Raw genomic sequence first — 23,199 nt, forward strand, 5'->3', positions numbered from 1 at the left:
AATTTGAAAGAAGCTGTCTTCTCATGATGCTGTTAAACACTCATACTACTCAATGAGCCACCACAGCCCTGGTCCCAGGAACCTCAAACACCTTCCAGTTAGTGGTATTTGGCTTCCTGTTGACCTTACCTACAGGGAAAGGGATATGACCAGGAGAACGGGAAAGTCCTGCCCTCCTGACTATTATATTGCTCATACAAATCAATAATTGGCATTTTGGCTCCTATAGTCATTCTTTTGGGAATTTTAGCATGGGTCAGTGATGACAACTCAATTGGGACAATGCTGCAGGGCCTTCTCAGCTCCAGAGCTTCCCATAGGAGCTGTAGCTTCTGTTACAACTAGCTTCAGGGCCCCAACAAGCTCTCAGAGGACAGGAACCTTGTCTATCTTGCACACAGTTACATCTTTGGTGCCTGAGAGAGTGCCCAACACATAACAGGTGCTCGGTTAATATATGATGGGTGAATAAGAAATGAGTCCAGGTACTTCCTACAGGAGAGCCATACCTGAAATGTCCCAATATAAAAGACACCTTTGTGCCATCTTGATAGTCAAGCAGCCAGCCTCACCTGATGATACCCAATTTTTGACAAAGTATGGAACTTAAATAGGACAGTATACAGTTGTGAAGTACCTGAAAGAATACCAGGAACATACAAGCCCTCAAGAGAAAGGTCTCTGAGGCTCCCATGTACAGGGCATTATCCTACTGTATTGAAATTACAGGTGTTTTCAGTCAAGTTTCCTGGTTAAAAAACAAACAAACTATACAATGGAGTTTGATGCAGGAAGTTTATCTGGGAGTGCTTTCCAGAAAAGCACTTGTAAGGAAGTAGGGGAAGTAGGAAGGAGCAGAGAGAAGAATGAGATCCTACAGGGAGCTCTAGAGCTGGGATGGCACTCTGGAGTTGTTCCAATTAAATCAAAGAAGCTATTTATCAGTCAAAGAGGCCAGAGTCACTGAACTCTGGCTTCCCCTGAGAGAGCAGAATAATCCTATCAGCTGCAGGCAGTGCCCAGATCAGGACTCAGCTGTAAGCCCTCAGCAGCCAATCCCAGTCCCTGGGGGATTGAGTGCCCAGGTGACATACTATACATCTACCTTAACAGCAAGCATATAGGTATACCTTTTCCTCCCCCAGGACAATCTCATAGAAAGAACTGACCTTAAAGCACAAATAGTAGAGTACCATGTGATCTATTTTTTGCCTTAAGAAATCATTGTGGGAGCACCTGGGTGGCTCACTTGGTTGAGTATCTGACTCTTTTGATTTCAGCTAAGGTCATGATTCCAGAGTTATGGGATCAAGCCATGCATTGGGCTCTGTGTTGAGTATGGAGACTGCTTGAGATTCTCTCTCTCTCTCTCTCTCTCTCTCTCTGTCTCTCTCTCTCTGTCTCTGTCTCTCTCTCCCTCTCTGCCCCTCTCCCCTGCCTATACCCTCTTTCTAAAATTAAAAAAAAAAAAAAGAAATCATTGTGAACACAAGTACCACATTAGTCTTGCTTATCACCATTATCTCAATGCCTATGTACTGCCACATGGTGTGTGCTAAATGAAAATTTGTTGAATGAATATATAAATTAACAAGCAAATATTTAAAAGTGAGTTCTGCATTTATACTTACTTGGATATCAGTTGGTCCTACTGAACCATGAACTTCTCAGGGCCAGAGCCTTTCTTATTTATTCTCATATTTCTGGAATTTAGGACAGCTCCTAGAAGTGATACACTGTCCCCGACCATACCACCACTATGCACACAACTGTTTGCAGAATAGTTTGATAACTTACCCACAACATATACCAGTGAGATTAGAATCTAATCTATCATATATATTGTGTATCTGCTATTTTGCCATATACCTCCTCCTTTTTATAATATTGGGATTCACTTTATGGGAGCAGAGGATAAAAATAATTTCCATTTTTTTTAGAAACTACTGCACACTGGACATTTTGCATCTATTATTTCTAAACCTTACAACAGTATAGTTCACCAATAACAAAATTGAAGCTCAGAGAATTTAACAAATAAAACTAAGTTTACTCACATAGTAAGATGGTAGCTGGAGGAGTTAGGAAGCCAAGCCTACTCTGTTGAACTCCAGATCCCATGCTCTCTCCTCTATGCTGGGCTATTTTATCGTTAACATCCATCTTTGATATTCAGCTTACTGGGCCCCAGGCAGTTACAATAGCCCATGGCTCTCCATGGATTTCCTGGGGATATGCTCCTACTCCCAGAACTGTTGTAGCTAACTAAGCACAACTTAAGCATAACTGCTATCTCCTCCATCACTGAGCCCCAACCCTTCCTGAAGATTTCTCAAGAAGGGTTGGGGTGGGCAAGTTCCCCTAATGCAAAGTCAAGAACACACAAAAGAAGTTTACCTCTAACTTCCTAATGAAGAACAGCTGAAAGGAGGTTTCCTCTTGCCTAAAAACAACCTGGAGCTTTTTGATTTTCAGTCTTTCTGGAAAGACTGAGATGCTTCAGTTCCTGAAACACGCCTTTCTGAGATGCTTCATAGCTCTTGCCTCAGTGGCCTGTAGGCTGAGGTAATTAGGAGAATCTCTCTCTCTCTCTGGAACACCCACAGTTTTAGAAATCTCTCTCTCTCTCTCTCTCTCTCTCTCTCTCTCTCACACACACACACACACACACACACACACACACACACACGCATGCATGCATTGCATGCACACACATGCAGTTTCTCTCAGGTTTCTTTGGGGCATCCATTCCCAGTTCCATCAGAGCTGCCTCTTGGGGCTCCTTGATGCTTGTGCCATCACCTTTCCTTAATTCACACCACTTCCCAAGACTTTGAGAACAAAGCCCAGGCCCAACTCTGTCCCCTGCTTATGCTTCTCAGCTCGTGACTGCTAAAATGGCCCTTGGAAACTAGAGCTGTTTCCAATCATGAGCAGAGGAAGGTCCCATATATTATTCCATTCTTATCTGACAGTCTATAGTTCTGTCCAGGGACCTGAGCTCATCCTGACTGTCTCATTGGCAGTCTCAACTGTGCAGCTTAGTCTCAGCCTGAATGATTACTCATCAACCCTTGTTCACACTTGATCTTCAGGGGATCCTGCCCAGGAGTCCTCAAAATGGCACACTCCCAGCAGCCATAGAGACTCTATGAAAATGGACTGTTGAGCCTGGTCTGTCATCTTTTAGAGGTTGATATAGCTAGTTCTTTGTTGTTACGGTCCTAGAGCCATTTGAGCTATGCTTAGAAATGCCCTGTGAAAGCTGTAGGTGTTGAGGTGTTTTCAGATCTAAGCTGGAGAAATAACAACTTGCCTCAGCACGTCAGGCATTTTCCAAGAAGGAAAAACAGTCATGTCTCTGTGACTTTGTTGTTTTAAGGTGACCTACAGCAGGACAGCACCTTGACCATAATTAATTATTCTTTATTGAGAATATGCCATTCACCAATGTTTGTAGACTATCACTTAGAAAAAACTATAATATATATGTATATATATTATTTTTGCAAGGAGAGAGAATGAGAGTCAATGACTCTACAAGGAATCTATGTAGTAAGAAGCAACTAATGTGACAGGCCTGCTGGGAATGGAATCCCAGAAGACCTGGAGTCCCAGGAAGGCAGAGACCTAAGGGCTGTGAGCTGAGGCCAATTAGTGCTCAGTAAACAAATGAGAGCATTTTGCTTTCTGCCTAATTTTAGGCCCCGCCTTCCAAACAGCCTTGGGTGATGAGTTCTTAAGGAAATAAATAAAAGTCCAAATTCCCATAGCAATTCAATTTACAAAGTGAATTCTATTTGATTTGTGGAGGAACAGCTTGTGTTTTGTTTTGTGTCAGAGCCTCTGAATGGCAATTCCAGAAAAAATGTGCTGAGTCATGAATCCCTAAGGATAAAAGATTTTGACAAGAACCAGCCTGGGGGAGGGTAGTAGCTGTGACAGCTGTACGAGTTAGGGATAACAGAAGGCTCATTCTTCTTCTAAATAAGGCCCTTCAACGCAAACATTTACCCCACACCTGCGCCCAGGAACACTTGACACGTCCCTTGGATACTGAGAGGGAGGGATCATACACTAAGGAATAATGATAACAACAAAAATCGTAACAGTTAAAAATATTTGCTAAACAGGTCCCAGCAACGTGTATGGGGTTATCTTATTTAATTCCCATAACAGCCCTATGACGTGTTCCAAATAAGGAAACCAAGTCTTTGAGAGGCTAAATAAAATGCTCCCAATCACCTAGCCACAAGAACTGAGCTAGGATTCGAACACAGAAATCATAACCTTAACTAGTATGTATACTGTATCTCTGAATATTATCCATGTATTCATACATCTTCAGTCACCTTTACTGATTGTGGTTAAACTCCTGATGCAAAGAGGCATTTTATTTACCAGCATCCTTCAGATACAACTGATAGCAGAACAAAAGGTCCCGGGATTATTATTAATGAAGGAGAGATTGTGTGGCACTGCTAATATAAACTGTATATTTTATTTGTTTATTTGTTTATTTGTTTAAAATAATACTCTTAAGTAAAATAAAAAATGAGCCATTATTTCCTTCAAAATAGAGCTCTCCTTTATTTCCCAGAACATCCCGAGTGAAGATAATCCTAGACTGACTGCTAGAAACTGAGACTATCTGAGATCAGGGGACTTTCCAGCCAGCAGAACAAGTGACCTACCATGCGGTCATGACCTCCTAGTGCTGCAGCTGCTGGTTCTTGGGAATTGTTCCTCATGGGGCCTTTACAAGTTGGTGGCTGAAACTTCTCTCTTGATGACACAGTCACCCTTGAGAAAATGAGTTCACGAACTGGCTCCTAGGAGGCCCATCAGAAAGAGAGGTAGGAGGACTGAAAGGAAGAAAGCGGGTCCCTAACAAAGTTTTTTTCCCCAACTCAGCCTTGGGCAGTTGGAAGGTCAAGAATCATCTTTTGAGTCAAAAAAGAAAGATATGTCCTAATCAATGTAAGTTCATTATTAAGTATGTTTTTAAAATGCTAATTCTTGGGGCACCTGGCAGGCTCAGTGAGAAGAGCAGGTGACTCTTCATGCTGGGGTCATGAGTTCAGGCCCCTTATGTAAACAAATAAAGTTCAAAAAATGCTAATTCTTAGGAAATGGGCAAGTTTCACATACACATGGCTTCTCTATTCACTGAAGGATTGGCTCTACAGCAACACTTCTTCCTAAGCCCCATTTCCAGCCATGTTAGAAATCAAAGGGTTCACTAGAGATTTGTTAGGTTTTCCTTTTGGAAGTTACTTATATATTTTGTGCATATCATGACAATTGTTTTGTACCATACACTGAGGATTAGCATCCTCACCTCATGGGGCTATTATGAAGGATAAATAATATGATGTGCCTAGAGCATATTAAGAATTCCATCAATATTAAGAATTCCACCAAGAAGGGGAAAGGTTCTTCTTTGAGAATCTTAATCATGATCTTGACAAGATCCTCAAAGAGGAATCTGTCCCCTTTTTCCTCAAAAGGACTCTGTAGGATTGACATGTTAGCTTTATGGAAGGCCATGGTCAAAACAGTTTAGCAAATTTGACTTTTGAATATACTGAGGTTCAATTACCAATTCTGGGGTCGGAAGTGAACATGTAATCATTTTCTTTTTACATTCCAGTGAAATGTCACTGTAATTCAGGGAAGGAGGACTCGTTAAAAGAAAAAGCAGCCAAACCAATGCAAAACAAACAAAAATATATTTTATTGTAACTTAAAACTCATTCCCTAGACAATGGAAAATGCACTCGCTGGATGGTATTAGTAGACAAAGTGAAGATGCATTTGGACAAATATCAACATTGATGAACATGGGTATGTAATGAAAGTTAAACTTTTTCAGGTTATTGGACTTCCTGAATATAATGTTGGCAAAAAGGAACTTTCAACACAAAAACATTCAGTTTAAATTTTTTGAATGTCACTTCTTTTATTTATTAACCTTGACAGTGACTGAAGAATGAGGTACAGAAAACTTTCCAGAAGTCTGAGTATAGAGGAGAAGACCAAGGCACTTTGGAGCCCCATTATTGCATCATTAAGTAGAATTAACTCAGTTATGAAATTCCCCCACACTCCAGGTTTACAGCATAGAAAAGATCTATTTATGGGCCTCACTGAGGTGTTGTGGGCCTTCATGCTATAAAGTGCTTCAGGCGCCTTTGAAGAAAGGCAACATACAAGTATAAAATCTTATATATTTCAAAAGAAATGAAATGACAATTTTGGCACAATAGGAAGAGCATGTCCTATTTAAGGAACCACAGTTGGCTATTTATAAAAACCCCTCACCTTATTGGTTTATTGCTTTTTTGTTTTCTATTTAAGAGAATGAATGTTTCCTGTCTTGTAACCCTCATTCTCCACCTGGCTGTGTCGTCAGAATTCCTTGAAGAGTTCACTAAAAATATAGATGCTTGGCTCATAGCCTAGACCTACAGTATTAAAATCTCTAAAAGTAGTACTCAGGCAACCATACTTTTAAGAGGATCTAGAGGATCTGACACACAGCAAAGTCCAAAAAATAGAAACATGCCCATTTATTATGCATTATGCGTTGATTTTCCTACAAAACATTTTTCTTAGCATTGAATAAAGTTGGATCCACGTATCAATATCTTATTGCTTTTTTTGCCTTCCTATGTCCCACATGGACTCGGAGTTCAACACATCCCCACATTCCGTATCCCCACACTCGCACGTGTGTGCGCGCACCCCTCCCCCCACACGTTTTAAAAATCTGATAGTGGCAAATAAATGCTTCAACAAGAAGACACGCAAGGACGTGCAATTCATCCCCACTGTGCTCAAAGCAAATGGATGTTTCCTATTTGCCAGAACGGAATGGTTTACACATTTCCAATTTGGGAACAGGTAAAATCAGCACTTCCTGGGAAACATCAGCTAAACAGAATGCTGACAGAGAAGAGTGAGGATGCTATGGCAGCCGACCGTGAAGAAAGGCTGCAGTGAGTGCTCCAGTTTGGAGCCCTGGCTCTGGGCGAACATCTCAGGAATTGAAACGTTTAAGCGCAGTGGATACCAAAGACGAAGTGCTGCCTCAAGGTAAATAAAATCAAATAGTGAAAACCAGTGACTGTAATTTAAAATATCTTTGAGGGGAGTGCCCGGCTAGCTCAGTCGGTAGAGCATGAGACTCTTAAAATATCTTTGAGGGGGGAAAAAACCATCAGCTTGCTCCACTGCAACCTATAACGCCATTTTAGTAACCACTTTCATCTCCTGACTGGCCTGAAGTCTTCTACATACTCGCTAGTCTAACATACAGAAGAGAGCAATTTAGTCCCTGGTGGCCTTCACACACATCTCAGCATGCTGCCTGCATCAGGTTTAAAATAGATGGGCCCCCTCTGGGTGCCTTTCAGGGAACTAATAGAGCCTAGAGAGAAACTATATTTCTTTACACAGAGAAAGACTTTCTGAGGCTGGCCAAAATTTTTACAATGTCAAGAACTCATGAGTAAGAGTAAAACAGAATAGTCCCACTTCTTGAAAAAAGAAAAAAAAGGGGGAAATACAGGCAATAGAAGCTACATATACAGTACATAGAGAATAGGGTTTGTAACAAACAAAAAATTCATTCAGAGTCAGCCACAGTGAAAGTTCGCTTTGAGAAAACAGTCTGTCCTGCTTTCCAGTATCCTCTAAACATTAGAGGTAACTTTGTACAGAAAGGTTGTTGGAGCTGGCTTGGGCAATAGCCTGCTGCATGTATCCCAGGAGGGCAAGGCAGCCAGAAGCAAGATAAAACCTCCCAGCAGGACGCAGAAGCCACTGAAATAAAACGCAATATCATAGGTCTGGGTCCAGTCATAAAACCAACCTGAAAAGAGAGAAAGAAAAAAGTGAATTTGATAGAAATAGTAAGACTTGGAAACCCATCCCCTAATTTTAGCAATTTTATATATAGTAAGGATTAGAATAGATAGACCCCCATGTACTCTATATCAGCCTCTTGGGAGTTTGCAGAAGAGACTCTCCCAAATAATCTGGACAAGGATAAGCAGGCATTTTGACTTCCTCCCAAATAGAAAATGAACACAATCCCTGAGCGAGTATATTGGCCTTTTCAACTATATCAAACTGATTATGAGTAAATCACTACCATCAGACATCTATGCAGATTTTTTGTGCTAATCTGTGCTACTGTTACAATCTGGGTTTCTATATCTGGAGACGTTACAAAGAAGAACAGTAAAAATGGGTTGCTTTAAGAAATATCTTACCAACAATTGGTGGTCCAAGGCTATTCCCAAGTCCAGCAAAGAACATTAATATCCCATAGGCATGGGCTAATTTTTCAATTCCCACAGTCTTTGTAGTCACATATGGGAAGATGGACCAATTACCAGTAAGAAATCCTAGAACCCCAGAAAGTATCGCCAATGTGACATAACTTTTGGCAAGTGGAATTGCACACAAGGCCAGGCCCATGATTATTAAGGTAGCTACATAAAGATATAAGGTATTAATCCACTTGAAGTCAGCCAGTATCCCTAACAGGAGTTTACCAACTGCTGTCATAATGCCAATAATGGAAATAAGAGGCATAATAAGCTCTTCTTCTTTCACATTTGAACTTCTTGCCACATCTTCCATAAGTAATGAGGGTGGAAATCCTCCAATGTCAAAAAGAAAGATAGCAATGAAGAGTGCTAAAAATACTTTGTTTTTAAAAAGAGCCACAGTCTCTCCACAGTAGTTTTTATATAATTGCCACTTCCTCTTGGCAAGCTGTTTGCAAAAATATGTCTGTTCTGCAACTTTCTTTTTGTATGTTTCAGTCTCTTTTGCATGTGCCGTTGTTGTTGGACTTTTATGAAGTAGGCTTTCCTGTTTCCGGCCACCACTGGCAAAGGTGCTCTTGCATGTTTCCTCAGAACTGTAGCTCTTTCCAAGAATGTTTGTGTTTTCTTCCAGGTCCTTCTCTTTTTCACTGTAAATGGAGTATTTATCTGCTGCACTTTCCAAAGCTGTTTTTTCAGTCAAAGAGCAATCCAAGGGTTGGAGGGGTCTCATCAGGCTGCCACAGGCTAATATATTTAAAGCTAAGGCACCCACAATCAGCAGGCATCCATCCAGCCCGTAGAACTCAATCAGCCACCTCTGCAGAGCAGCATATATAAAAAGTCCAACACTTGAACCTAAAAAGAAATGGGAGCTGTTCAATCTTAATCTCTTATAATTTGGGGCTCTCAGAGCAACCATTATTGATATTAGCCTAAGAAAAATTGTAAAGGAAGAAGCATGGCTATATTCCAATGAACCTTTATTTATGGACATAGAAATTTTTTTTCACATAATTTCAGATGCCTTGAAATATCCTTTTGATTTTTTAACTTTAAAAAATGTAAAAATCATCCTTAGCTCATGAGCTCTCTAAAAACAGGCAGTAGACCAGATCTGAACCATGGACATTAGTTTATCAACCTCTGTTCACCATGGAACAAAATCGCTTTCCCAAAAACCTTTGTTTCATGCCCATGTTCCTCTTTTTTCAATGAGGTCACAATATTTCACGTTTTTATTTTTTGTTAGTGAGAGAGCCCTCAGAGCTTCCTCCCCTCCACGACGCACACATGACACGCAACAAGAAAATGGCAGGCTGCAGCTTGGAAGAAGTCTGTCACCAGAACCCAAGCATGCTGGCATCCTGATATCAGACTTCGAACCTCCAGAACTGAGAAATACATTTATGTTTTGTGGAAGTCACCTAGTCTATGGTACCTTGTTACAGCAGCCCAAAAGGACTAAGTAGATTCACAGTTCTCCTTAGTTTTGCCTCACCTACCTCTTGTGAGTTGAAACTGAAAATTCCTTAATTCTGCAAAATCTTAACTCTCCAGGGTTGATCCATTTTTATTTCAGTGTGCCATGACCCTGGGCCTTATGCCCTCCTTTCTAGGCTGAGAGAAAGCATATAGCATACAACTTCGGGCATCTTCGGCACACATACAAATTTGGGGAACTAGGGGAAACCCTAGTTCATAATGATAATATCTCATGCTTTTAGGGCCCTTGCTATGTGCCTTACAATGTATGCTCCTTCAATATTCCCAATAATTTGAAGTGATGAGTACTATTATTATCCCCACTTTACAGTTTAGAAAACTGAGGCCTAACTCACACAGTTAACAAGACAGTTAGATAGCCTATTATCAGACAGCAAGTTAGTGACACAGGCAGGATTCAAAACCAGGGGGTCCGGCTCTGGGGTCTGTACCTGTTGTTACATTACAGTGCCTCTACAAAAATGGAGTGTAGACCAGACCTACTGTCCTTTAAGCTCCTGCTACCTTCATACTCTGTCCCACACCTGTGAGAGATCCTGTAAGGTTCTTTGAACTTCATTCCAACTGCTTTGGGTTCTCCATCTTCTGTTTCTATTTCTTCTTCCAGTCCTGCCTTAGCCCACCATATCCTCAAGACTCTGGCCCCATCTCCTCTTGGATCATGATTCTTATTTTCCCCCTGCCAATACTTCCTTAAACCACCTTCAGGAAATATCCAGCTCAACTGAATTCAATCTGGAATCACTTTGTTGCCACTGGATTGATCTCAGGAATAAGACTAGTTTGCCAGCCAGGTCATTGTACTTTATTTACCTCAAAGTCTGACCTCCCAGGAACACCCGCTCATTAACAAGTAGCATAGTAAATGTGCCACTTTAACTAAACTTGGCAGCTCTATTTCCTAAGCAAACTGGTAAAATATTGGCCACAGAAAATTTTGAAAAGCTCTCTTAACAGCTTAGGAAAAAATCCATTTGAAAACTGAGATGCCACTTTAAAACATCAGAGAAGTCCAGAAGGCTTTTATATTTACATTTCCCTCAGTGATCATCTCTTGATTATTAAAGAAAGAACAAGAGTAAAGAGTCTGTCATTTAGATATGCACATGGCCGGGGGAGTATATTTGTAAAAAATTACTTTAGAAAAATTGTACATTCCACAATAAATGGGGATGGCAAGATGTCAACAGCAAGCTTTCCGACTGGGCTCTGGAGTCTCCATTTTCCTGGCATTTCTCCTACCTTTCTCAGGGAGAAGATGCCTTACATAAGAACACACTGCTTCTTTTACTGAAGCTCTCACCAGCTTGTGACTCTCCATGTACGGGGCCCATAAACTTTTCTCTCCTTTAGTATATTGGCCATCAAATGCCCAGATTTTTAATGTATATATCCTAGGGTTTTTGAGATGCACTGCCCTTATTTACAGTGGAAAATAAAATTTCCTTTTCAGGCTAGAGTAAAACAAAAATGTGCTACCTAAGTGGTAGCTGGGAAGTGGTTGGTTAAACATATCTGTGTTTGGTAACTTTTAACTGTGATTAGAAAACTGAATATTGAAAATGCTGTACTTATTTTAAAAATGTACCTGTTGAAATCAGGCCAAGAGCAAGGCCTCGGTGACTGTCAAAATACTGGCACGTAATAGTCACTGTTGCCGTATATAATAAACCACATCCGAGTCCTAAACATAAGAAGACATTACATAAATTAAGACAGATTATATTACTTCAATGCAAAATAATAAGAATAATAACTATCTCCAATAGGCTGCTCTGTTACTGGTTGGCTATAACTCTTCAGAGTATGGATTCTTAGATCCTTTAATGTCACTTGTGCAGCTCCAATGGACATATTTGGGCAGACTCAGTTTTCACTCCACACCCATAGGGTTGGGATCAAGTGAAAATAAAAGTCCAATTTTTCAAGCATGAATAAATAATGCAAATTTAAATCAAGACTTTACAGGGAGATAGAGATAATAGTTAAGTCACCAAATAGCACCAACTTGTAAAATTTAATAAATTTGTCCATTCAGTCTTGCTTCCAAGTCTTTGCCCTCACTTCGGTGTCCTTCCTTCTCAAAGTGCTCTAAACAATTTGAGAAAGTTCCCTTCATCATTCCATGCTATTTTGCAAGAGTTAATAGTATGCACACCCCCAGTCTCTAAAACAAAGGCCTCTGGGTTCTCAGATCATCCCATCACAGTAAAATATGTTTGTAAGTTTCCTCTTTCAGAGATGCAAACTACCCTATTTAGGAGTAAAATATATTGATTTAGTTTGAAATATCTTTGCAAAAAGTAAAGGAAGCAAATACACTAAAATATTAATAACTGGTTAAGTGGTAAACATATAGCTGTTTGCTAAACTATTCTCTATTTGTCTGTAGATTTGAAATTCTTTTATAATTAAAAAAAACTTACTAAATTTTCCTTTCTTTTTTAAAAATTTTTTCATGTTTATTTATTTTTGAGAGACAGAGAAAGATAGAGCATGAGTGGGGAAGGAGCAGAGAGAGAAGGAGACACAGAATCTGAAGCAGACTCCATCCTCTGAGCTGTCAGCACAGAGTCCGACATGGGGCTAGAACTCATGGACTACGAGATCATGACCTGAGCCGAAGTAGGACACTTAACCAACTTAAGCCACCTGGGCACCCCTAGTTTTCCTTTTCTTGAGACCCAAGGACTATATTTACCTACAGATCTTCTCCAAGGCTTCTGTTTGTTAGCTTAATCTGTTCTTCCTTACTTAGCACCTATTAAAGCTAGTTGGTTTTTCATAAAATTTTCCTCTGACTTCTAACCCATGACTTTCTGCCTTTCTTCTGCAATATAATCTGCTCTGGAGGATCATTCTATAAATAATACATAAGCCATAGTCAAAAACCTGGATTTTAACCATGGCTCATTAAATGAATTAAGATCATTGTCATTGCCTTTAATTGGCACCTAAACTATGACTAGAAAGAATATATGGGCTTAAAAAAATACACTGTTATATACTGTTATATATAAGTGTTTTAACCTTAGACTTTAACCTAAGACTCAGAGGATTATGTGTGATTCCATAAAAAGTCTTCTTAAAAAATGAGATAGAAACAATTATATTTTAAGTAAGCCTTTTTTTCTTCCTTTTAAAAATGTTTTTTATTTGAGAGAGAGAGAGAGAGAGAGAGAGAGAGAGAGCACAAACAGGGGAGAGGGGTAGAGGGAAAGAAAGAAAGAATTCTAAGCAAGCTCCATGCTCAGCATGGAGCCCAACCAGGGCTCAATCCCACAACCCTAGGATCATGACCCAAACCAAAATCAAGAGTTGCACATTCAACTTACTGAGCCACCCAGACACCCTTATATAAACTTTTAAAATAATATCCCCTTCTTGTTTGATTCAGGGAAAAAAAATTACCACATGAACTAAAACATAAGTTGAACTGATTTATACATTTGTCTTTACTATTCATATATAGGACATTTCAAGATACAAAATAAAACTGTTTCTGAGGCATCTGGGTGACTCAGTTGGTTAAGCATTCAGTTTCAGCTCAGCTCATGATCTCATGGTTCATGGGTTCAAGCCCCACATCAGGCTCTGTGCTAATAGCTCAGAACCTGGAGCCTACTTCAGATTCTATCTCTCTCTCTCTCTCTCTCTCTGCCCATCCCCTGCTTGCGTGCTCTCTTTCAAAAATAAATGAACACTAAATATTTTTTAACAGTTTCTTTTTTTATTAGTTTATTGTCAAATTGGTTTCCATATAACACCCAGTGCTCTTCCCCACAAGTGCCCTCCTCCATTACCACCACCTCCCTTCCCTGAGACTTAGACTCAGAGACTAAGACTGTATATACTAAGACTCCCCCTCCCCCTTCAACCTTCGGTTCATTTTCAGTATTCAATAGTCCCTCAATTTTTGCGCCCCTATCTCTCCCCAACTCTCTTTCCCCCTTCCCCTCCCCATGGTCCTCCATTAGGTTTCTCCTGTTAGACCTATGAGTGCAAACATATGGTATCTGTCCTTCTCTGCCTGACTTATTTTGCTTAGCATGATACCCTCGAGGTCCATCCACTTTGCTCCAAATGGCCATATTTCATTCTTTCTCATTGCCATGTAATACTCCATTGTGTGTATACATATATATATGTATATATATATACACACATATATATGTATATATATATGTCACATCTTCTTGATCCATTCATCAGGTGATGGACATTTAGGCTCTTTCCATTATGTGGCTGTTGTTGACAGTGTTGCTATGAACAGTTTCTAAACAATCAATTTCAAAACCAAAAAATGGCACCCTTAACTAAGACTATATACCTCAGAAAGACTTTGGAGGGGGAATGAATTTACTTTTCTGTGATTTGGTTGTCAGAACTCTATCAAATATTAGACATTAAAGACAAGGGGGGGAAAGACATTTCTGATTACTAAATGCCAATGTCAGGGCCTTAGCACAAATCAAGGTATTGGTACCAAACTTTGGTATCAAATTATGCTACATAATCATACACTCACAATAAAAACAAACAAAAATATTTTTTAAATTCTTCATTTGGAGCACAATTGCTGCAAGGAAAACCCTTTACACAATCATTTTAGTAGCCAGCTAAAATAGCACCCTTTTTATCTTGTGACTTTGTTTTTATTTGAAAGAATATCTGATAGACAAACTATGGTTACCCAAACTTGGGTATTTGGTAGACATTTTTTTTGTAAACAAACTAAGAAGGGAGACAACTGGAAGTAATTGTTACCAATGATAAAATCTAAACTTTCCAGAAAAAGATAGAATTTTTGAAAACTTATATCCATGACCATTAATTTGACAACCTTCCAATACATAAAGATTTTCTGATGAGTCTTCTGGTGAAAGTAACAAAAGTGATTTTTTTGATGTCATATAATGAAATGTGTCAACATTTATAAGTTCTTTCATAACTTAGTGAACCAATATTTTTCAAATAATCAATTCATGATATTACAAAATTAGGTTTGAATGAAGATCCTTTCAAAGTGCAGAATAAACAAATATAACAGAGTATGAAAAGTATGTTGATGTGGTACCAGGCTCCATATTACAATTGACTTTGTAAAATAGAATTGAAGAATATCTAAAATTACCTGAAAAGGGCTATTTAAAACTCCTTTCTTGTCCAACTACATCTTTATGTGTGACAAGATTTACTTCATACATTTCAATTAAAAAAATAGATTTTAACAGATTGTGCACAGAGCAGACATGAGAATCAGATGTCTTCTATGAACCAAACATGAAAGAGATTTGCAAAACTGTAAAATAATGCAACTCTTGTCACTAAAGTTTGTTTTTCTTTTGGATAGCAGAGCGACTTCTCATAATAAGTACATTATTTATGTTAACATATACTGGGTTTGTTATTATCTTTAAATGAATTACTCAAATAAATATTTTCAAATTTCTTAGCTTTTAATGGAGTTAATTTAACAGAAGAATTATCAGTAAGTATAAGCCATATATTCTAAAGCTCCTTGGGGTCCTAAATAAAAGATTATAAAGGGTCCCACGGCTGTAAAGTTGGAAGCCACTATCTTAAAGCATCCTTGACCAAGGGATTTGACCAATTATTTTTGACCAATTTTTTGACCAATCATTTCTTATCAGACTCCTATCAGTGAAAAAAATTCTGAGCATCAGCCTGTAGTATAAGCAAAATAATTTTTAAACTAAATACCTGTATTACTAACAATTCAACTTAGTAAATACTAGTAAAGTATTAGTAAAATACTATCATATCCCTTTACTTAAATAGGTACAAATTAAATATACTTACATGTTCTAATATTTCCTTTCCACATCTTATGTTCCATTTCACACGTCTCTGGGCCAGATCACAACTACTGCTTCATCTCCTCCCATCAAACTAGACAGAAGCTCTTTATTACACCCACTGCCTAAATTATCAACCTCCCTCTATCTCTGCACCGCCACTGCCTCAGTTCACCTCCTCATGTTTTCTGAACTGAACTCTGGCTTCCTGATCACTGTCTCAGCTTCCATGACTTTTTCCAGCAATCTATCTTCTAAGCTGTTGCCATAGAATTTTCATCACTCATGCTAACTGCAGGAAAGTCCATATAAAAAACACTTTGTCATCCGGCCTGTGTTGCACACTATGCTTTGATGTTTGTGCACCGACTCATATGACATCCACAGTCCTTCAACAAATACTTATAAAAACACTGTTATCGGGACACCTGGGTGCTCAGTGGGTTAGTGTCCAACTCTTGGTTTTTGGCTCAGGTCATGACTTCACGGATAGTGAGTTCAAGCCCTGCATCGGGCCCCATGCTGACAGCACTGTTTCCATGGCATCTCACACCTCAGAGCATTTAGGCTCCTGCAATGTTTCCCTCCCACCCACTCAACTCCCTTTCCAAACCCATGCCCATCTGACCACATCCTATCTGTCCTTCCAGACTCAGCTCAAGCATGAATTCCTGCACGAAGCCTGCTTCAGGACCCCCTCCCCACAGGTTTGTGCTATATCAGCACAGGATGTTGGTTTCATTTTATCATCGTACTTATTTTGCTGTGTTATGAGTTATAAATTTACAAGTTTATTCCTCCAACTAGACATTGAGCTCTGAGGGCAGGTGGCGTCTTATTCATCCAAGTATCCTGGTTCCAAGTCTGAGCCTGGCACAGAGTGAGTGTTCTTAAAAGTCTGTTAAATGAACCTTCCCACAGAAGTTATTTTACTGCTATTCCCCATAAATCTCATTAAATTCTTGCACTTTTCTCTTCCTCTCTGTGTCTCTATTCATATTCATTATACACATACATATAAGTGTATGTGTGTATATATACATATATATAGTATCTTTATACCTACTCCCTATTTAAATGATGCTAATTTTTTTTACTTTTTATTTTAGTCAGACACTAAATCTTAGCTTAAAGCATATTAAAGATTTTTAAATTTCACAATAATTAATTTACTAAGATAACATTATTAGAAAGACAGAATTAGACTGATATTGTTCGAAAAAAGATACAACTAATTTACAAATTCTATGCATCATAGGAGGATGCTTTGGGCAAATCACACTAAACTTCCTCATTTTCTCATTTTTCTCAACCTTTACCAATAAACCAAAAATGTGTATATCAATTAAACTGATGAGAGAGTTATAAAAAAATATAACTGAAGAAAAACATTCTGCTATTAAAAAAGGCTTCTAATTTAGAATCCATAAATTAAGTATCACCAAAGAACTAGCATGTGAATAAAAGCATGCAAAGTGGAAGTTTGATTTGCTTTAGGAAGATAAGCAATAAAACATTTGAAATCATATACATATTTTTAAATATCTATATTATTTAAAAATATTCTTTTATTATATACATACATTTGTGTGTAACTGAACAGATATTTATCAAGTTCCTACATTTTTACACAATTTATTTTTTTAACATATGCAATTATTTTCCATCATTTACAATACAGTAGTTACAATGACACTCCAAACAGAAAAGCAAAGTAAAAAATCAAAACCCCAACTTCTATTTCATGTAATTAGACTTATACAGAAATTAGAAGGTTGAGTAACACCTAGTTAATCACCTAATTTCACAGCTATCTGAAGTGGCAGTCGTTATATAGCAGCTTATCTATGATACATTCAAGATACATGATACAATTTATTACTTGCCCATAAGCTACAACACAGCCTGCTTAATACTTTTCCTTAAATTCCACCTCTATACTACAATATACTTGAGGTCCATGCCAAAAAGTAGCTACCGTTTATATAGGAAATGGATGATTAAGTCTTTGGTGTTGTAAAAGCAACTTCATTTAAACATAACCACCCCCACCACCAAAAAAAGAAGAGAGGGGAAAAAAAAAAAGTAAAGAAAATAATAAGGGGAAAACCCAAGACACACTTCCTAGGGGAAAAAAAACAGCATGTAATTTCTGTCCTTGATGGAATGTATTAAATAAGCAAACACTCCCAACAAGCAAAACAAGTACTAAAATGTAAAAGTATTAAAAAACAAGAAAACCCTCTCGCATGCATAAATGAAAGATTGCACACAAAGAACTCACAGTCAAGTTCCTACATTTGTATATAAAACTTCTCCCTGAAGTATTATTTTTAGGAAAAGAAAACATTTAGTAAGAGTGCATTTTAACATGGCAATCCTAAAAAGCAATATGGGTGAAGCTACAGAATCCAGATTCTGTGTGGGATGGGGATAGGGTACTACTCAGGACATTCCTGGTTTGGCCACTAGAAGTATCAGATCCTGGAAAACCCATCAACCCTGGGCAAACAAAGACAGTGGTCACTGTAGTGTGGGAATCTCTCTCTCAATCATTTGGGAGAATTCCTCTTATGTATGTTTTAAAGGAAGTATTTGAACCACTTTTAGAATAGCTGAGCCAATATGGTTTATTAACCTAAACTCTGGTTAGAATAAGCAATTACATATAGTATTCCAGAAATACCTACTTCTAGAAATGAAATTGTGGGAAGGTAACTTAGGACACCAAAAAAAGATAAGTAACTTTAACATATCCAAATGCTTTTATGTTTCTAGCTTCAAACATCTGCATGGGAAGTTAAAAAGTACAAGAAATTGGCTAGCTCTTTTAACAAACTGGCTCCGATTTTCGTATGTTTAGCATGAGTACTCATGAGTACTCTGAACATGACATTGACCAGCTAAGAGCACAGGCTTGAAAATCAGGTAGGCATGGATTCAAATCCCAGCTCTGTCAGTTACTAGCTGAGTGACTGGGGATTTGAGAGATTACTTAAACTCTCTAATTCTTAGTTTCTTTATCTTTCAAACAATCTCCCAAGACAGTTGTAAAGGTGAAGAGACACTGGGTGGCTCAGTCGGTTGAGTGTCCAACTCTTAATTTGGGCTCAGGTCATGATCCCAAGGTTGTGGGATGAAGCTCTGTGCCAGGCTTCATGCTGAGTGTGGAGTCTGCTTGAGATTTTCTCCCTTTCCCTCTGTCCCTCTCCCCCGCTTGCTCTCTCGCTGTTTCTCTCTCTCAGAAAGAAAAGAAAAAAAAGATTAAGAGACATAAAAATGTAAAAGATTTAGTATCTGTGCCTGGAATATAATATGTACTAAAAAATAACCATTATATTGATATGTTTTCACTCTTCACCTGAGTATTATGTTGATAATAGCTTCAGACTAATTAGATAATCATAGTTCCTTATTACAATTGAACATCAGTGAGAGAAAAAAAGACTTTTAAATGATATAACCATTAAAAACAAAACAAAACAAAAAGGCTTATAAAACTCTAACTGCTAAAATGAACACCAGAAAATGACCTTCGTCTCATTTGCCATAATCGGAGTAGGAGACTCAGACTGTCTATAAACATGGTTTTTTCTCACCCAATCTCAATATGCTGTGCAGATTCCGTCCATAGACAGATATTACCATGAAAACAAAGGAAGAGAAAGTTGAATTTTTCCAAAAACCGAAAGGGAATAGTAAGCAAACACTAACCAGGTAGCTAAATAAAAATATACTCTGAAGAAAAGAGAATATAAGACATAGATCTTGAGTTGTGCTTCCCAGAAAAGCAAAAGGAAATGATTGGGGAGAAGCCTGAGCTTTCCTGCTGGCCTCCCTGCACTCCAGCCTCCCGCACCATACTTTCTTTTTCCTGATTTGGCAAAGTAATTGAGAAAATAGAAGCCCGAATTACCAGGCCTGGCAGTGTGGTTTACAGTTCCTTGAAAAAGGGGAACTTCCATTTTATGTTAGCCACAAAAACCAAACAAGATAACATTGGATTTTCAAGATGACACTTTTTAAAATATCAAGGGGTAAAACAATTATGCCAACTAATAAACTTCAGTATTCTTTTTTATATTGTGTATTATAACTAAACATGCTAAAAAGCTTTGATTTCTCTATATTTTCAATCCGTTATGCAAATATTGCTGATTCAATAAAGCTTCCTCAGTAGCAAAAAACTGCTGCTGTGGTCTTGAACTACGTGGTCAGCAAGGAATTTAAGGAAAAGGAAAAACATGTATGAAACACCTCTTTGTGCCTCTGTGTATACATTTGCTCATGAATGGGCACAATATCGCTGTGAAGTCATATTAGTCCCATGTGATAAAAAATAAAAATGGAAGCTCAGAGTGAATAAATAATTTTCCAAGGTCACAAAACTAATAATAATGGTAATGCTAGCTAATATCATTGCCTTACTTCATCAATTCACAAAATCCTAAGATGGATGCCATTATTATATGCAGCTTTATAAACAAAAAAACAGAGGGGCACCTGGGTGGCACCAGATAAGTGTGGGCTCTTGATTCCGGCTCAGGTGATGATCTCACAGTTTGTGAGTTCAAACCCAGCATCGGGCTCCACACTGAGAGTGAGGGGCTTGCTTAGGATTCTCTCTCTCCCTCTCTCTGCTCCTCCCCCACTCATGCTTTCTCTCTCTCTCAAAATAAATAAACTCTAAAAAAACGAGAAAACAGAAGTTAAGTAACCTGTCCTTCTGCATATTGTCTATTTTAAGACACCATCTAGTTGATTCTAGACAAAGGAAAATCCTTAGTATACAATTCTGCAGAGTGGTGTTCAGTGAATGTTATCATCAGACTGAATCTTTCTTGTTGTTTCTAAGAAATTCAGTACAAAAAGGAAAATGAGTTTAGACGATAATAATTTCCTGTAACTTCCTTTTCAACTGGACACTCTAAATGGTGATAGAACGGAAGTATAATTGTTCACTGTTATCTTAATTATACCACAGATATTCTGTAAGCCCTGTGCTATAAGCCAACAGAAAGAAAGAAAGAAAGAAAGAAAAGAAAGAAAGAAAGAAAGAAAGAAAGAAAGAAAGAAAGAAAGAAAGAGAGAAAGAGAGAGGGAAGAAAGAAGGAAAGAAGAAATTAGGAAAGAAAGAAAGACCGTCAACCATGGTAATAAATATTAATTATCTGCTGGGTAGGAGTAGCTCATGGGGTCCCAATAATTACCAGAGAGAGTGACTTTTTTACTAATTGAAATCCAACTCAACTTTCTTTTTTAGTATCTCTTGACTTCATTTTGTTCTGACAAAACCTGTGTGAGGTAGGTTTCCCAGATGAAGGAACAGCCATTCGTGATCAAGCTTACTCAGGCTCACAGAATCTATGTCTCCTGACCCTATGCCCAGCACTCTCTCCAATGAGCTCACAATTTTTTTTAGCTGCGGGGATTCAGAACCTATTGCCAAATCAATCTTCAGAGCTGAGTCTGTTTTCTGACCCACAATCCGCTATGTGAAGAAGAGGCTAAGATTCCAGGAGGAAGGACATTGCAACAAACACTATGACAAGTATGTAGATAATGGCACCCTAAATATTTCCCAAAGACAACTGCGGCCACTTATTAGATAATTATGCAGTAGGGAAGGTGGGATATTCTTTTGAGCATTGTTGGACATAGAACATGAGCTGGCATTGTTAACTAGGGACTTGAAGCATTTACATATCCTTCCCTTACAGTGTGGTCATATGGCGGCCAGGTAATATATAGAATCATGGCCCAGGTCTGGCTCACAATGGATCCACCTGAGTCCATGGACACATCCAAGTTCCTGCTATTTCATTGGTTCACACATACATGGTGGTTGATATAACCCCCTACATTGTTCCTTGGCCAGGGTACGAGTTATCATAGAAGGGAAAGCCAAGTGACAGCCTTGTAACACTACTTCCACCACCACCACCACTGTGAGTCAAAAGGGTAAGTGACACCAATCTCAATTTTTATATAATCAATTGAAGATCATGGTTAGTTATCAAAAGTTTCCAACAACATAAAACAAATCAAAATTAACTTCACAGGTTGATAAAGCTCCCCCCATTGCTAAAGAAATTTTGAAACTTAGTTTTGGGAGTTAGTTAATATTGTCTTTTTTTCTATATATCCTTATTCTTTCAACACAGTCGAATGTATATAAACCTTAGATACTGCAAGCCAACTTTTTCTTCCTAAAAACTCATTTTTATCTATAGGTAATGCAAATACTATGTATTACTCACTGCTCATCAATTTCTAAGTCGGTAACAATTTTGTATGCCTTGACTAACCATGAAGCCATGTGAAGCAGTAAAATCTTATGCAATTTTAAACATGTAGTCCAGAGTTTGAACTAAATCATTCAATTTTCTATGTAAAAAGGGATTTGTCCTAAAAGGAATAATCCAATATTTATGCATAAACACAGATATCTACATTTTTATTTTTATTACTTTAGACAAGAATGCAAAATGATTATCAAATGAAAACTCTCAAGTTTATACCAGAGATTAATGTGTTTGTACCCACAGGCTCAAAACTGTATTAAGCACTACAGGGAATATAAAATATCAAACATATACTATATGCTCTCAAAAACTAACACAGGACTTGCTTATTTAGATTCAGGTCTCAGCAGTATTGTTACATTTAACAATAAACTTTAAGGGTTCTAAAAGCACCTAAAAATAATACAAATTCTAAAAATAATTGCAAAAATGTGAAAGAGGTCAGGATCTGACTCAGGTTGGTGTCAGACTGATTGCACTCAACCCCAAATCTTACTTTTGTAGCTTCACTTCTCTAGGTTCACTTTCCCCCTCTGTAATATGGGTTCTTATGAAGATTAAATAAGCACATGGTAAGTACTCAGTACATATTAGCTGCTATTATTTCTACTAGGTATTATTCTGGAAATAGTCCCAAGTGAAAAAGAGGAATATTAGTAGTCAACACAATTAGGTTCTTCCAGACACTAAGAACAACTTGGAAAGCTGGAATCATCTGTTTCTAATTCCTACCAATGCCCCTAGGAATAGTCTGATGACGTTGAACACTGAACACAATTAGTACAATACATCACCAAGGAACCTGCCCCAGAGCTGTCAGCGCTCCCAGCCACCCTCTACTCTTCCTCCCCTGTAACCAGGATCACCATCAATGATCCCCACCACTCAGTTGCTCTTCACTCATGCCTTATCTTTAAAAAAACAATAATAATTGTGTGTTTTAAAATCTACCTTTTAATTCTGCTGTAACTTGTGATGTGGGTCCTAGAAGCACAGGACGTTTAGAACACAAACAACCCAACAGAGCCCTGCTTACCCAGCCAGTATGAAAGGGATCACTGTCTAAGTCAGCGAGAAGAGGCATCAGCCTCAGGCTCCCTCTTTCTTTTCCCTGTGTGCATTAAAGACCAGCACTGAAATGAAACGCTTCTTGTGTCTTGCAAGAGAATGTAGCATGTGTTGATAAAACATGTGTATCCTTTCAAATATTTTGATTCACTGGGTGGACAT

The 23,199-nt window shown here is 38.3% G+C and overlaps 1 protein-coding gene across 1 annotated transcript in view; it reads right to left on the reverse strand.

The window, feature by feature from the left end:
- Nucleotides 1–5,713: 5,713 nt before the first annotated feature.
- The window catches only part of SLC16A9 (solute carrier family 16 member 9), a 53,775-nt gene continuing 36,289 nt past the window's right edge, over nucleotides 5,714–23,199 (reverse strand). Inside the window, exons 5-7 of the mRNA XM_029931725.1 lie at nucleotides 11,434–11,529; nucleotides 8,280–9,197; nucleotides 5,714–7,876 (exon numbers count right to left, since the gene is read on the reverse strand). Of these exons, the coding sequence (XP_029787585.1) occupies nucleotides 7,698–7,876; nucleotides 8,280–9,197; nucleotides 11,434–11,529 (1,193 nt within the window). The 3' untranslated portion in view covers nucleotides 5,714–7,697. The remainder of the gene's footprint in view (nucleotides 7,877–8,279; nucleotides 9,198–11,433; nucleotides 11,530–23,199) is intronic.

Source organism: Suricata suricatta, chromosome 2, assembly GCF_006229205.1.
Source record: "Suricata suricatta isolate VVHF042 chromosome 2, meerkat_22Aug2017_6uvM2_HiC, whole genome shotgun sequence".
Taxonomy (NCBI): domain Eukaryota; kingdom Metazoa; phylum Chordata; class Mammalia; order Carnivora; family Herpestidae; genus Suricata; species Suricata suricatta.